The following is a 15,537-nucleotide window of genomic DNA, read 5'->3' as shown; positions in this document are numbered from 1 at the left end:
TGAAAAGAGTGGCAAGGTATCTTTTGTGGAGAGTCATAACTGCATAGAAGATGTAAAAAGCATGACAGAAAGAGGTAGAGTATGAAGGATAATCAAGGGAGTCCTGAATCAAATAATAAGTTTCTTGAACTTGGTAACACAATAGACCATTGTTAACTCATGTTCAAATTGAACAAGTTCCTCAATCAATTTGAAGACAAATCCTAGTGGTTGGCTAAACTGGGATCAGCTATGACCCTTGTGGTCTATAAAAGCAAGCTGGCTCCATTCTACAGGTCTCAATCCTTGAGGATTCCCTCTTCACCTTTTCTCTTGGACCTCTTCCAGAACACGAGGAGAAGGGACTTCTTGTTCTCCACCTTACCCCCAGCAGTGACTGATTGTGAGGCAGACATGGTTATAGGAGAAATGGGCATATACATAGATTATATACATTACATATATATATATTCAAGAATATTCATTCCTGATCACCAACCTTCTGTATAGAGGAGAATCTGAATTCCCTAAAAATCATGATTCTGGAATCTAGCCTTTTATTAGAAAAAGGAGATTTCTGGTACAGCACCAATTTTGGTAGTTGTTTTGTGGATACTCCAAGTTCAAGAGTTCTCAAATTTAAGAGTTGCAGGTAAAAATCTTCTAGAAAGAGATGTCTTTATGTGTATAGCTTCTTGGAGGAGGAAAATTGTGCCCATGGTTCTTGCAGAACATTCTATTTGAAAGTCAAAGCCAGATAAGGATCTACTTTTATTAAAAGGGCTGGGAGTCCCCATTTTGAGGATTTCAACAGAGCCAGAAGCAGGAGGTAGTTGTGACAACAGCCAAGCAGTGTCTGGAAGCAGAGTGGAGTGACATCAGGCAGTGTTCAGCAGAGTAGCATCTGGCAGAGGCTCGAGACCAAGGTCATTGGGAGCAGTGTGAATACATTAGCAGTCCTATAGTATTGGAAGAATGAATTGCTTCTCCTCACATGCCTTGATCATACATGTTCCTCACATGTGCTTCCTTTCAGATATGCCAGTCACATGTGCGCTATGTCTGTGCCTTCCTACTTGCAGCCTCTATGTGTCCACTCTCCCTGCTGGTGCTGAGTGTACCTCAGGTTTATGGGGGAGGTATTTTGTTGCTATGCCATTTTAGTAAATGTCTTTGACTTAATTGTGTCATCTGGCTGCCTGCTGAAAGGTAAGTATGTCAGCAGGAGCTGCTGAACTCTAGTTTCAGGGATGCAGATCCAGAATATCTTGATCCTAGGGTAGCCATCCTCAAGGGAACCTGCCTTGCAAGTCAGAATGTGATTCTAGGCCCCAAAATAGAAAAAGTAGTTCCATAGTATAGAAACTGAAAGTAGAGTGGGTTAGGGATACAAAAAGAGTAGGGCTGGCTTAGGCCGATATAAGGGAATGAAGAGAGGAGGGAGACGAAAGTAACTCCCTTAGGATAGACTCTTATTTTGTATCCCCAGGATTTTAAGTGGAGCCATAGAAGAGTATATTGTCATGATCTTTTCAGCAGTCATACTTCTGATTTGCTTACCAAAAAAATAACAATTCACATTATATAATGTTAGAATATAAGCTCCTCTAAATAGATTGTTTCATTTATTGTGCTTGTATCCCCAGTGCCAAGGCATACAGTAGGAGGTCTATACTTGTTGATAAATTATCATTCCCCAAGCAGAAGCTGGAAGGTGAGGAAGGGTATGACAGAGCAGATGATAAATCTCTGACTGCAGTAAGGAGGTCAGCAGCAGGGGCTTAGCCTATGATTCTCTAATCATCAGGATAATCTTTGTCATAGGGCCAGCCTAAGCTTTGGCCTCAGCTCAGAAGACCTCTGATTAGGAATAAACAGTAGGCATCCTTGAGCCAGTGTCCAGAATCCTTGACTCATCATCAACAGGGAGATAATCAGTTTAACACTGAAGCTAGCCCTGGGACCATCATAAATTAACTCGGTCATTGGCCATATAGTTCTGACATTTCTACAGTGATGTCATTCTCCATCCTTGCTGCAGTCTGATCTAGTTAACCGTAGTTATTTAAAAGACAGAAAGAGAGCAGTATACGTTATGGTGGGAACATGCCAGACACACTGCAGATATATGCGGAGCTTGCAAAATGGTGCATGTGGGTAGCTGTTTGTTAGACTGACGACCTGTCACCCCTACCCTGAGCCTGGCAGCAGCTCTGGGTAATGCTAGAGATACCCAAGAGATATGCCCAAAACAAGTTAGAGGAAGAATAGCACATAACAACATGCTGAGCAGGAAACTGATAGGGTTCATAGCAGGGCTTCCTGAAATTAGATTACTTTTGACCTTGGAAGCTCTGGGAACCATTGCATTGAAGCTCGAGTAGAAGACTTTTGCTTAGCTCATTGGCCATGACCATATGGCAGTGAGATGAATCTTGTTTTTCACTTGGGGGCCTTGAAAGTAGGATGTGGAAGTATTTCTTTAGAAACAGCATTTGGGCAAATCTGATATAGGTTCCAAAGATTGGGTGGAATGAAATGAAGATTTTGCACCATAGCAGGATGAGCTAAATTCATTTGTCTGGGAGTTTTAAAGTTATCTTTGAAAAATTATTCAGTAAATGTATCCTAATCTATAATATGGAAAAATAATTCTTTCAGGTAATTTATTCACAGGAAATTGGGAATGAGATTAGAATCTCTTCCAAAGGCAAAATGAGTCATTTTGATAAATTAGGATAACTTCTCTATTTCTTATCCTAGTCTAGGTGAGATGGCACTGAAAGGTTGAGAATTGAGGGATGGGGAAGTCAAGTCTCCTCTGGGTGTACGTATGTACTAGTGAGTGAACGGGTACTGCTCAAGCCTCAGCTGCCACCTGGTGGCTTACCCAGCTTTGGCATCTCCAGCCCTGCCTTCTAGTGACATTATTTAGACACTGGTCCTGTGTCAAAGTGAAATATAGTGTATCATGAGTTTCACATGTAACTTATACCTTGTTTATAACCACCTATGTGGTTGCCATGTATAAATTATACATATATAAATGTATTATTAAAGTACATGTATTATATTTTAGTATATCTTTCATTACTTTAACCCTATCGTATATTGCCTTATTTCAGGACTACATGAAAGTTGTTTACTTGATCTGTGGTATACAATGTGGTCACATGCGCTTTGGATTTATGTGCTATATATTTTGTTTCCACGTGTACTCATGCTAGTGGAAAGCAATTCATTGGAATAATAGGTACTAGATATCTACCTGCATGTGTATTGGTATTTGGAACAACTACAAGTGATTGTTAAATTCTCATTCATGTATGTCGTTGTTCAGTTGTGTCCAATTCTTCGTGACCTCATGGACTATCATAGCATGTCAATTCTGTCCATGGGGTATTCTTGGCAAAAACATTGGAGTGGTTTGCCATATCCTTCTCAGCGGATTAGGGCAAACAGAGGTTAAGGAACTTGCTCAGGGTCACAGAGCTAGAACTCAGGTCCTCCTGACTCCAGCCGCAGTGCTCTATCCATTGAGCCACCTAGCTTCTTCATTTATATATTTATATGTATACACTTAAAAAATGCATGTTTACAGATGTCCTGTTGTATCCTACATAATTTGTAGCAAGTGCATATTTTTTACTAGTGAAGGATAAGGTTCTGTTCAAAATAGCTACGACCCTAGGTTTCTCTGAATGATGTTCCCCAATGACTTATAGAAGTAAAATCCTTCATTTGTTCCCTCTGACCAAAAGGCTTAGTGTCCAAAGGCAGCGAAACTAGAGCTGGATCAGTCAGCTAGTTGGAGGACTAATGAGGGGGAGAGAAGATGGAGGACTGGGGAACTAACATGACTGGTCATGAGCACGCAAACTCAGATGCCATCCCTGAGGCTGGGGTGGGGTACACAATAATGACTCTCCTGCACAGTAAGGTACTAGGGCAGGTAGGTAGAGAGCTTTGTTCTTATTCTGCTGAGTCAGAGCAATCAGCATGGTGTGATAAACTAGCACATGGAGCTGCCCAAAGCAGCTGCCAGGCCCATAAACTATTTTCATGAATGAGAGAGACAGAGACACACAGAGAGACAGAGACAGAGAGAGAGAGGATAGTTTATGGGAAGTAACAGAATTGTTGGCCTTCCACTCCCATGGACATGGAAGTGGTGGGGCAGGGAGTAGGAAGATAAGAGAAATTGGGTGGCAGTGGAGAACCTTGACCTTAGGAAGCAACTGCTGCATTTTTCATATTATTTGTTTTGCTTTTAATCTAATTAAAAGTGATTTTCAGTAGCTTAAAGAATTTCCAGTGGATGAGGTCTGAGCCAAGAGAAACAACCCACTAAGAAGACTTAAGGAATAAGTGCTAGGGAGACTTGCACACCCACAACCATCAATGCCAGTTAAAATAAACAGTTGGTCAATTTTGCATAGACAACTTTGAAAAGAGATTGCTTCTGAATTTTTTAATCATAAGATAAAGATGCAGAACTTCAGCTTTGTTAAAATGGAAAAATCACCAAATCTGAGCCTCAGTACTGATGTTGAATGAACAAATCCTATTCAGAGCAAGTAAAAGAGGAAGAAAGGAAGTCCTTTGTATTATTAGAATCAGTATCTGACATGTACAAATCACAAAAGAAGATCTTAAATTCAAAGATAATGGGTTAGGTGAAGGCCAACAGCAGTTTAATTCTTGTTACCTATATTCTCCTTCATGAAGCAGCTAAGTGGACCTGAGTTCAAATCCAACCTCACATACTTACTAGCTGGATGATTCTAGACAGGTCACTTAACTTCCGCCTGCCTCAGTTTCCTCAACTCTGAAATTGGAATAATAACAGCACCTGCTCCCCAGGGTTAAGGACCAAATGATATAATGTTTGTAAAGCACTTAGCACAGTGCCTGGCACATAACTGGTCCTCAATAAATGCTTATTTCCTTCCCTTACAGCAGGATTTGAAATTGCATAAGAATTACGCTAATCAATCCTGGACTAGACCACACCAGATTTCTGATTTGATAAATTCTACATCCCAAGATAAAACCCCATCCAGCGGGTACTTATTAAATCTCTTCTATGGCAAAACTATTGTGTTAGACAATGCGGATACACAAAATGGAAGTCTTCTCCCTCAAAGGGTTTACATTCTCTGGGGAGAGGATATGTGCACACAGTTGTAAAGCAAATGCTAATTTGAGGGAAATGGAATAAACACAAATAACTAAGGGGATAAGGAAAGACTTTCCTGAAGACACAGCACATAAGATGAGCCTTGAAGGGAAAGAGGGGATTCTACAAGGCAGGAGTAAGGAAAGAGTACATTCCCGGTATGGCGGGACAGCCTGCACAAGGGCAGAGAGGTAGGAGCAGCAAGAAGGATTAGCTTATCCTGGGAAAATAAACCAGAGCTAATCATGAAGGACTTTCAATGCCAAGTTGAGAAGTCTGAGTTGTTTTGATTTCTAGGGGTTATAGGTAGCCATTCGAGTTTCTTGAGCATGAGAGTGGCACAGTCAGACATATACTTTGGCAGTATTATTGTGGCAGCTGTGCAGAAGACTGATTGGAGAGGGAAGAGAAGACACAAACAAGTTAGAAGCTGCTACAATAGTACAGGCGAGAGGCAATGAGGATCTGAACTGCGGTAGTGGCTGTGTGAATGAATAAAACGGGATGGAAACAAGAGATGTTGGGGAGAGAGAAGCACAAGATTTGGAAACTGAACAGGTATGAAGCGGGGAGTTAAGGGAGAGGGAAGAGTTAAGGATGCTTGAGATTGTGAACACTGATGACTGGAAAGATGGTGGCATTCTCAACAGAAATAGAGACATAGGGGAAGACAGTGAATTCCATTTTGAACACGTTGAGTTTAAGATGCTTATAGGACATTCAGGTGGAGATGTCCAATAGGTATTTGGTGAGAGAGGGTTAGGAAAACTGAGCAGGACATATACATCTGGGAGTCACCTGCATGGAGTTTATTACTGAACCCATGGGAGATGAGATTGCCAAGAGAGGATACAATGAGAGAAAAGAAAGGACCAGGGCAGAGCTACTCCACGTGTGGGAGTACATAGAGTACTCATGGTTAGGGGTTGGGACACTGAGGATGATCCAGCCAAGGAGAATGATAAGGTAGTTGTATATTTTTTGATTCTTGGTTTTCTTTTCAACTTTCTAATAGTGACGGTGCTCATAGCTGGTTAGCCCCAGAAATCTAGATGAACTCTTTGATTCACTTGTATATTGTTTTCAAAAAACATATGCAATAAATTAAAGGAGTTTAATGTCTAGAAATATATTTGGGCCAACTTCATGAAATATAGCAGATCATCAAGATAAATTCCAGATATGGGGAGGTTTAGAAAAGAAAAAATTGTTAATTGATGATGCTTTTGAAAAAGCTTCTCTGTTTAAGAAACAAAAATGACAACTTATTTTGAAGTTATTTTAAATCTTACTCTTTGGCACAAAAATAATCTTCCTCTTAGAGGGACTTAAAAAACAATCAGTAATCCCCAAACTGGAAACTCCTAAATCTGCCTGAATTAACGAGTCATTATGATAGTGTTGTAAAAAAAAAATCACATGATGGACTACCAAAAAAGAACTATAACGTTCTTGTCACCCAAAATACAAAGTTGATTTCTCCATTTATTGGGGGAAATTATTTGTGGTAAGAAGAAAACCAGTTTTCTCTAACATTCAGCTTAACTGACAATTTACACCACAAACAAACGAGTCATACTATGAGATGTATCCATCTTGATGCTGGACTCAGTCTGAGAAAAAGCTTTATTGGTTTCATTGAAGTAAATCAGAAAACAGCTGCAACAGACAAAATAACAAATATACCAAATCTCAAAAGTACTCGCATAAAAAGAGATAAAGAACAGGGCTATGACCATACAGTCTGGCATTTAAAATAATGTTTAGGCAGTTATTTTAATTTCGTACACATTAAGTTATTCATTGAGTTTCTATAGGTCCAGTGATGATATCCTTTGAGAGACTAGATAAAAAGACCTAAAATTTTTTGAATGGCTCATTTAGTAAGCAAGACTATGTTGATTTTTGTCTTGAAAACAACCTTGAAAGTGCATAGCAATTGAGACATCATGATTCCTGGGAGCTAATGTCTTAAATGCTTTGTAAAGACAAACTAAAGAAGTCCACAGAGTCCTGGATTGTGTAATAGCAAATGTTCCAATATAGAACCTGGAAATCATTGTTACTATGACATAGTATGCAAATTAAATATTTTTATATTATTTACATGGCTGATATTGACATAGTGACAAAATAACCAAAGCCTTGCAAAATAAAAATATATCTGTGTTTCAGGGGAGTAGAATGACGCATGGGTCAAAAACAAAAAAAAGATATATGAGAAAATCCATTAAACTGCACATCAAAACACTTAGATAATGGTTTAAAGTAGGGACATCTGTTCAGAGTTCTATGTTGTAGACAGAAAGTCAAACTAGTGCATTTCTGAGTCACAGGATAAAGTATGCCATCTTTCAGCCCAGTAACTGTATAAGGCTAAAATTAAAAAGATGCTGGATATAATTTTTTTTATATAATTTGATTAAAGGTATGACAAAATGAAATTACCACAGATTGTAAATTTCTTTCTGGAAGCAAATTTTTCTCCATGGATCCATCAGATTTATGAGCCAAGAAAATGCAAGTGGCAAAAATTATAGCAATAATTTAAATTCTACAGATATTTCATTAGAAATGGAAAGTTTTAAACATCAGACACTAGTAATTGTCCATTTCTGGAGTCAGCAACATCAGGCATACTGAAATAATACATGGACATGGACTCACTGAATCTTACACAATCCTAGAAACAGCAATGAGGATACTTTTAACCTTACCTGCAACTGCAGCATCATGTGAGAGATCTTTCAGTAAACTGAAATTAATAAAAACATACTTAAGATCTTCTCTTGCTCAAGAAAATTAATCTAATATGGCCACACTCAATAAAAAAAAAGCAAATTACAAACAAAATCAATTTAAACCAAGTAATAGTTCTGCTACAACTTGAAGAGTCAAATTGTGAGAAAAGAATGATGTATGTTTTTTCTTTCATTATTAGAATTTTGTGTGTTCTTTGTACTGTGATTTTCTTTTTAACCCAGAAATAGAAATGATACATGAGTAACGGAGCCATTCTGGTTAAATACAATTCAAAGGTATGGAAACGGGGAAGGAAATTACAGAACGTTCTCTTTTGTTACTGTTAGTATTTTTTTCTCTAAAATAATTTGTTAGTTTCTGTTTAGCAATTCCAAATTGTAATCTGACTTGTACCAGTACTTGTGATTTTTTTGTTCTTGTTCAAGTTGTCTTTTTGTCATTTTATGCGTTCAATTTCACATTGTGCATATGTAAGCACAAATTAAATGTGTAACTGATTAACTGCGTATTTTGTATTAAGTTGCTTTTTGTACTATTTTTACATCACAAATTACAAAGTTAATTTGAGGGCACTCTTTTGTATGTGCTGCCTGCCCAGGGCACTAAAATTCTTGCTAAGGCTCTGACTAAATGTGGAAGGTTGAATCTAATTATTTTATACCCCAGTATAGAAGGGATTAGAGGATTTAGAAAAAGGACTACTTTGGCAAAAAGGGTATTTGGGATGGAGGCTTTACATGCAACTGTTTTTACTTGCTGCTATAACACTCTTAAATATATTTTTCTTTGTTACTGTTGCTTCTTTAAATTCATCCGTTTTACGTTGGATTTGGAATCAATAGAGTTCTGGGTTTAAATCCCGCCTTTGACATTCATTAGCTGTGTGACAACGGGTTATCTTTTAACATTTTTATGCCTTACTTTCCTCATTTGAAAGTGAAAATAGTAATGTCTTTAAGTATCTAAGTCATAGGTTATTGGGAAGAGCTAATTTATATATAGCGTTTTGTAAATCTTGAAATGCTATGTTGTCAGTTATAATTATAACATTTTTGAGCTAAAATTTATTCTAGATTCTTAGCTCCGGAGTAGCTTAGAGGAACAAGTTGTTATTCTGGGAAGAAAGTGGATCTGGTAGTGAAAGCTGGAACAGAATTTGAGATGTATTCAAGTTTGAGCTCTAGTAGAACCGGAACAACTTTTTCTAACTTGCCTGTGTTTATCCTTTCCATATGGCAGGGTGAAGAAAGAGATAAAGGGCAAGGAGGTGATGTATGGAAAAACTTTGAGCTCCTGCAAATGATAATAGCTAATATTTATAAACTGCTGAAAGGTTTACAAAGCTCTAAACATAAATTATCACATGCAATCCCCACAAGAACCCTGTGAGGTAGATGTTAACCCTATTTTAAAGATGAAGAAAACAAAGCTCAGAGAAGTTAAAATGATTTGTCCATGACTGGTCAAGAAGTATTTATTAAGCACCTACTACATGCCAGGCACCATGCTAAGCACTGGCTAGTAAGTGCCAGAGGGAGTATTTGAACACAGGACTTTCTGACTCCAAATCTAGAACTCTTCTCCCTATATCATGCTGCTTCCAGAATCAATCCTGTAATATTACTCTGACTTTCCAGGGAAAGGTAATTTTAAAAGGACAGGTCTCTCTGCCCACCTTACCAGGCCCTGAAGACTGCTGCATCTGTCCTGTCCACCAAGACATAACTGGATTTCTGTATAAAAACAAGGAAAAAATATAAAGTAACCCTTGAAGTCCCTCTTCTCTACCTTCTGTGGCTTTTCCCTCACTATCCCACTATCTCAGAAACAAGACCAGAAACTCTGAAAAATGTCATCACTTCTTTTCATATTTTTAGAAAATGCATAAAATGTAACTACTGCCCACAGCATCTTCCTAATTTTTCCTTTCTGCCCCATTCCCTCAATCCATGGTTGGTCAACCTTCACAAAATAGACTAAATAAATTCCTATTATGCTGAGCCATTTTCAGTTTCTAGGGGCAAGAGGCTTTTTCTTTTTGTTATCTAACCCTTTTATTATCCCTCTCCCCCAATTCCACCCTCTGAAAAACTTCAAAATAATCCACAGCCCACTTTGACAAATAGCCAATAATCTGCTGAAGTAGTCCAACTCTACCTCAGTCCTTCTGTCTTTCCCTTTCTGTTCACAATTCTCATTAACCACTGCTTCCCTTTCCAATCTGGAATCTCTCTGTAATTTTAAAAATAGACTCTTCCAGCTACAAATATTAACAAGCCTCAGAGCAATTGTTCTCAGGTCTGATAGGATCTGGGGAATGAAATCCAGCACCTTCCAACACACGTGATCTCATCCTTGTTCATAGTCCTGTAACAATAAAAACAGTTTATTTTATACAATGCTTTACAGTTACATTTTACACTTAGCATCTCATTTGATTTGCACAATGACACCATGAGATAGAAAATACATTCTTTCCATTCCACAAAACAGGAAACTTCAATTAGTGATTGGCTCATGTCCACAGAAATAGTCAGTGGCAGAACCAAAACTTGAAGCCAGGCTTACTGACCCCACTGCCTCCTTTACAAAGACTGCACCATTTTCTTTTGAGAGACTATTGAAATAATCAGATTGATTCAGTGTCTTTTTTTAATTAATCCTACTTAGTCGATTGAATTTGTCCAGTAACTGCCTAAGTCATGATTCTTTGTCTCTGAACTTAGTTCAGATATTCAGCTGGCCTGTAATGAGTTTAAGTTTAGAAATCCAGTTTTCTTGTCAGTCGCTATTCTATCCCTGAAGAATGCACTGGTCTAGTATCTTTATACCACCAAGCTAGCCTTCAAAGATGTCTGGTTAGTTATCCAAAGAAGTCTGGTACAATATCTCTAACCTTGTAGGTAGACTGAAACAATAAACATTTCTTAGTCACAGGAAGGAAAGAGGGGTTGTTGCTAGCCCCCATTCCCAATTTTGTCCCCCATGCCTTAGCTCTGTAACCAATCATAACGATTTTGCTGTATATGATATCGAGCTCTTTTAACCAATCAACACTTGTTCTTCTGCCTACAAAGTCCTGTTCTGCTTTTTCCCTAAAAACTATAAAAAGAGAAGCCATTCCCCACCTTGGGGTCTTAAGTTTTTCTGAGGAACCCAAGAATCTATTGATAATTTCACACCTTATTAATAAATTGATCATGCTCAGAATTTGTGTCTCAGTTTACCTTATTTTGACCTTAACATTATGGAATAAAAGGGAAGTTCTTAAGATAGTAAGGGAAACAATTTTAATGAAGAAGAAAAATAGGATTTGTTCTAGGAGACTGATGTAGATGCACAGGGATCTCACCAAACCAACTATATACAGAAGATGGAAGGCCAGGCAACAAGAATATAAGAGAATGACACAATCCTTTAAAAACATAATCAGGAGTGCTGAAGTTCAAAATGTACTGGGACATTTTGTGTGCTAAGAACAAAGAGGGTATTTTCATTTATATTGGGAGAATAGGATCAAAGAAGGGGTAAGACCTTTGAGATATATGTGATGATGACAACTGACAACACAGACAAGTAAGAAATGCTCAATTCCTATTTCACTTCTCTTTCTTCCTCTGCCAAGGATAATGATTTTTGTGTTGGAAATGATGTCCGTGTCATTGAAAATGCCTAGTGAGGAGACGATATTCAAGATAACTATGAAGAAAATGACAGCGTCTAGTTTGCCCTTGGTGAATTCACATCTTAATCTTCTATTCTCTAGCACTGAAAGGATTGGCAGATGTGATCGTGATTCACTATCAGTAATATCTGGAAGATCATGGAAAATACGAGAAATACCCTAAGACTGGAGAAGAGCAAATGTCTAGATTGGGAAAATGAGATCACAAAGAGAAGGCAGGGTTTGGTCGAGAAGACATCACTTCCCTTTTTGGCAGGCTTCCTAAGCTAGTAGATGAGAGCAATGCTGTAGATAACTAGGCTTTTTAACAAAGTATCTCATGCTGTTCTTGTGGAGATGGAGAAATATAAACTAGCTGATCAAACAATTAGATTAATTCAGAACTGGCTGACACAATTCAAAGAGTAGTTGTTAATGGTTCCATGTCAACATGGTAGGAAGTTTCCAGTGGAGTAATCCAAGATCTGTGTGCTTGGCCCTGTGCTGTTTAATAGTTTTTATCAATGACATGGATAAAGGTATAAAGGGCATGCTCATTAAATGTGCAGATGACACAAAGCTGGACAGGACGACTAACACAATGGATGACAGCATCTAAAAAATCTTGACACCCTAGAAAAAGCAGAATGCATTAGAACTAGATTAAAATGTAATCGAAAAATGTTTAATAAAAAAACAAAACATAGATGCTGTTCATTTGTGGTATTTTAAGTCAAAATGTAGCTTGCACTTCTACTTGAGTCTAACACCACTGGCCTGGGGCATTGTGCTGAATCTAAAAAGACGAAATTCAAGAGGAAAAAATGTGAAGTCTTACACTTAGGTACAAAAGAGTAACTTCATAAGTGCAAGATGGGGGAGGCATGGTTGAAAACATTTTGAAAAAGATTTGGGAGTTTTAGTGGACTATAGACTAAATGAGTCAAAAAAGCTAATGCTGCTCTCTTGAACTGTGATACTAGAGTCATATCTTTCAGGAATAAGGGAGCAGAACATATTGGGGCAATCACTCTTCTCAGATTTCACCTGTGATCAGGTATAGATGCCATAGTCTAAGAAGGACTATGATAACATAAAATACCCAGATGAAACCAGGACAGAAGGCCTTGAGTCTGTTGATGCTCAGCTAAAGGTAGTGAGGATGTTTAGTCTGGAGAAGAGAAGGCTCAAGGAGACATTTTCACAGACAAAAATTTGAAGGCCTGTGATATAGAAGAGGTTAGACTTATTCTTTTTGGATCTAGAGGAAAAAACAATGGGGTAGATTCCCTCTCCTTAAAGGTATTCAAGGGATGAATACTTCTCAGGTACATTATACTAAGGATTCCTTTCAGGTATAAGTTGGACTAGATGGCTGCTGTGGTCCCTTCCAACTAAAATTCTGTGATTCTACCATTTCTACTCCACATAAAATCTTATATTTGTTATTTGTGTTAACTACTCCAGAGAACCATTAAATCAAGTAATCAGCAAGTATCTGTTGAATAGTATACCAATAAAAGAAATCTCTTGACTCAAAAACTATTGGACCCTTAATTCTATCTAGTTGGCTCAATTCAAATACCTCATTCATGAAGTCTTTCCCATGAGGGAAATGAAAATTTATCTACTTCCTCTGACTACTCATAACAGTGTTATACCATTCTTAAAAGCACTTATTACACTAGCTTTTGTAGTGGAACTGTTCAAATGTCTTATATCCTCTATTAGTTTGCAACACCGAATAGGAGCCCTATCTTGTTGAGTTGCCTAAAAGGCAACTGTGAAATGTCTGCTGAATAGAGAGAGTTCAAGCCCACAAGAACAGAATGGAACAGACTATGTCCCCTTAGGACAGTTAATTCCCTGTGGTGAAGGACTGAGCCATTCTCTGACATGCCATAACCCAAACTATTTCCTGGTTCTTTTCCTTACAAGTTGGGCTCAGGAATTTGGCTAGTAATGAAATTTTCTCTAGATTCAAGGTGAGAGGAAGGTCACTGAAAGCAAAATGAAATTTTTTTATAGCTCCTTCACTTCTATGTCCTCAATGTCCAGTTTAGTACAAGATAACAATTTCCACATATCAAGGTGAATAAAGTAGGGGAAAGGGGAAGGAAGAAAACTGAGACCAAATGTAGTGTCCCTGCTGGGGCTCTTGAGATATTATGCTGTAACGTTTCCTTGACTACATTCTGAATGAATATTCTCTTCTCTGGGAAGGCTGCAACTGTGTAATTATCAGCATTTCTGCCCAAATAACCATCATAACTAAATCACCTTTGCTCCAATGAAGACCAAAGCCTGGCTGTTCTTTTCTGACATGTTTTCACATTCTTATACAATATCTCCTCTGCCAACCCCTGAAGAAGACTAGTAATATATAGGAAGGCTGAGCTTAGGTTACATTTCTCAACAACAAATTGGAAAATTTGAATGGGAGAATAATGCTTATTAGCAACTGGAGCCAGTAAGATATCCAGGTTCTGCTGATGGCCAGAAGCTTGTTCAGATGAACTGAAGCGGAGGATGAGAGGCACACAATTGTTGGGATACATCTGTGCCAGTTAATTGAAAACCTTGAAAATTTTACCTCTCTGCATAGCTGGACCAAAATCTTTTATATTTGGAAGGAATTACTGTGCACTGGGAGTATCAGAAGATGACACAAATATCCAAAAACTTTTGAATATGCTTTTAGCTGCTAAAATTTCTAAACCAAAAAGCCATACCCTTCCTCTTTGAACTGCAGCTCTTTCTTTGCAATGGTCTTACAAAAAAAAAAAAACAACCCTTGAAAACAAAAAATTTGATAGACAAATCCCTAGGTTTTTTACACAAATGGCTTATTTCCAAAGTATTTGGTATCTCTTAGGCAAATGTCATAATTACCTTTACAAACTAATCAGCAAAGAATACAGAAATGCCAATTTTTCTATCATTTGGGCAATATCCAACAAAATATTCCAGGCTCCCCCCAAATCGAACTTTAATAAAAGTTGCTCTTCCAGGGCCAGCAACTGTAAAGAGGTGGGGGAAGGGAGAGAACCAATTTTTCAGACTCTTTTCTCCAACTACCTCCTTACCTTACTTTAGAAAGTAAGGTCCTTGCGGGCAGGGGTTTGTCTTTCTTTTTGCTTGCATCTGTACTTCCTGCTCTTAGCATAGTGCTTGTCACACAGTAGGCGTTTATCAAACGCTCCTTTCTCGCCTGCCTTCCCCCGCTTAGTCACTGCCAGAACCCGCCTTTCTACGCAGGCACCTCCCTTCCCTTGCTTCTCCTCTGACAGAGAAGTTGACGGCCTTGGAGTCTGGAAGACCTGGGTTCAAGTGCTGCCTCTGACACATTCAAGACCCAGGGCAAAACAGTCCGCGACACTAAGGCGCCTCGACGGGCTGGGAAGGAGGGGGAGAGGTTCCACATGGACACGGACACACGGACATACATACATACATACACACACACACACACACGACACTCGCGCACATGTCTCCGCTGCCTTCCTAGGCCGCCCTGCTCCCTCCATCCCGGGCCCGGCGGGGAGGGGGGGCCCTCCATCTACCTCCGAGGGACGAGGAGGGCCTCGCTGCCCCCCGAGCACTGGCTGCTCCAGACCCCCGCCGGGTCTCGCGCCTGCCCGCCAAGGGCCCGACCCCGGCCCGCCGCGCCTAGGCCCCCGCCCGCAGCGCCCCAGCCACCAGGCCGCCCGACAGCTGGCGGAAGGGAGGGAGGTGAGGGAGAGAAGGGAGGGCCGGGAGGGGCCGATAGGTCGGGCGGCGGGTCAGCTAAAGTCCAGTAACGGCCGCGATCCCGCTCGGCCCCGGTCCCGCCTTCCGGGGGGGCGGAGGCTGGGAAGCGGGGCGACAGAGGGCGGGCTCATGAGTTCCCTCAACGGCCAGTAACGGCGGGGAGCCTAGGCCGGCGAGCACGCGCAGCACCCGCGCCCCTCCT

The 15,537-nt window shown here is 39.5% G+C and overlaps 1 protein-coding gene across 1 annotated transcript in view; it reads right to left on the bottom strand.

Moving 5' to 3' along the window:
* The window catches only part of PHF7 (PHD finger protein 7), a 38,136-nt gene extending 22,900 nt beyond the window's left edge, over window positions 1–15,236 (bottom strand). Inside the window, 3 exon segments of the mRNA XM_036738817.1 lie at window positions 9,602–9,654; window positions 10,079–10,288; window positions 15,149–15,236. Of these exon segments, the coding sequence (XP_036594712.1) occupies window positions 9,602–9,654; window positions 10,079–10,119 (94 nt within the window). The 5' untranslated portion in view covers window positions 10,120–10,288; window positions 15,149–15,236.
* Between the last annotated feature and the right edge of the window lie 301 nt (window positions 15,237–15,537).

Source organism: Trichosurus vulpecula, chromosome 9 (genome assembly GCF_011100635.1).
Source record: "Trichosurus vulpecula isolate mTriVul1 chromosome 9, mTriVul1.pri, whole genome shotgun sequence".
NCBI classification, from domain to species: domain Eukaryota; kingdom Metazoa; phylum Chordata; class Mammalia; order Diprotodontia; family Phalangeridae; genus Trichosurus; species Trichosurus vulpecula.
This window is presented reverse-complemented; position numbering and strand designations above follow the sequence as displayed.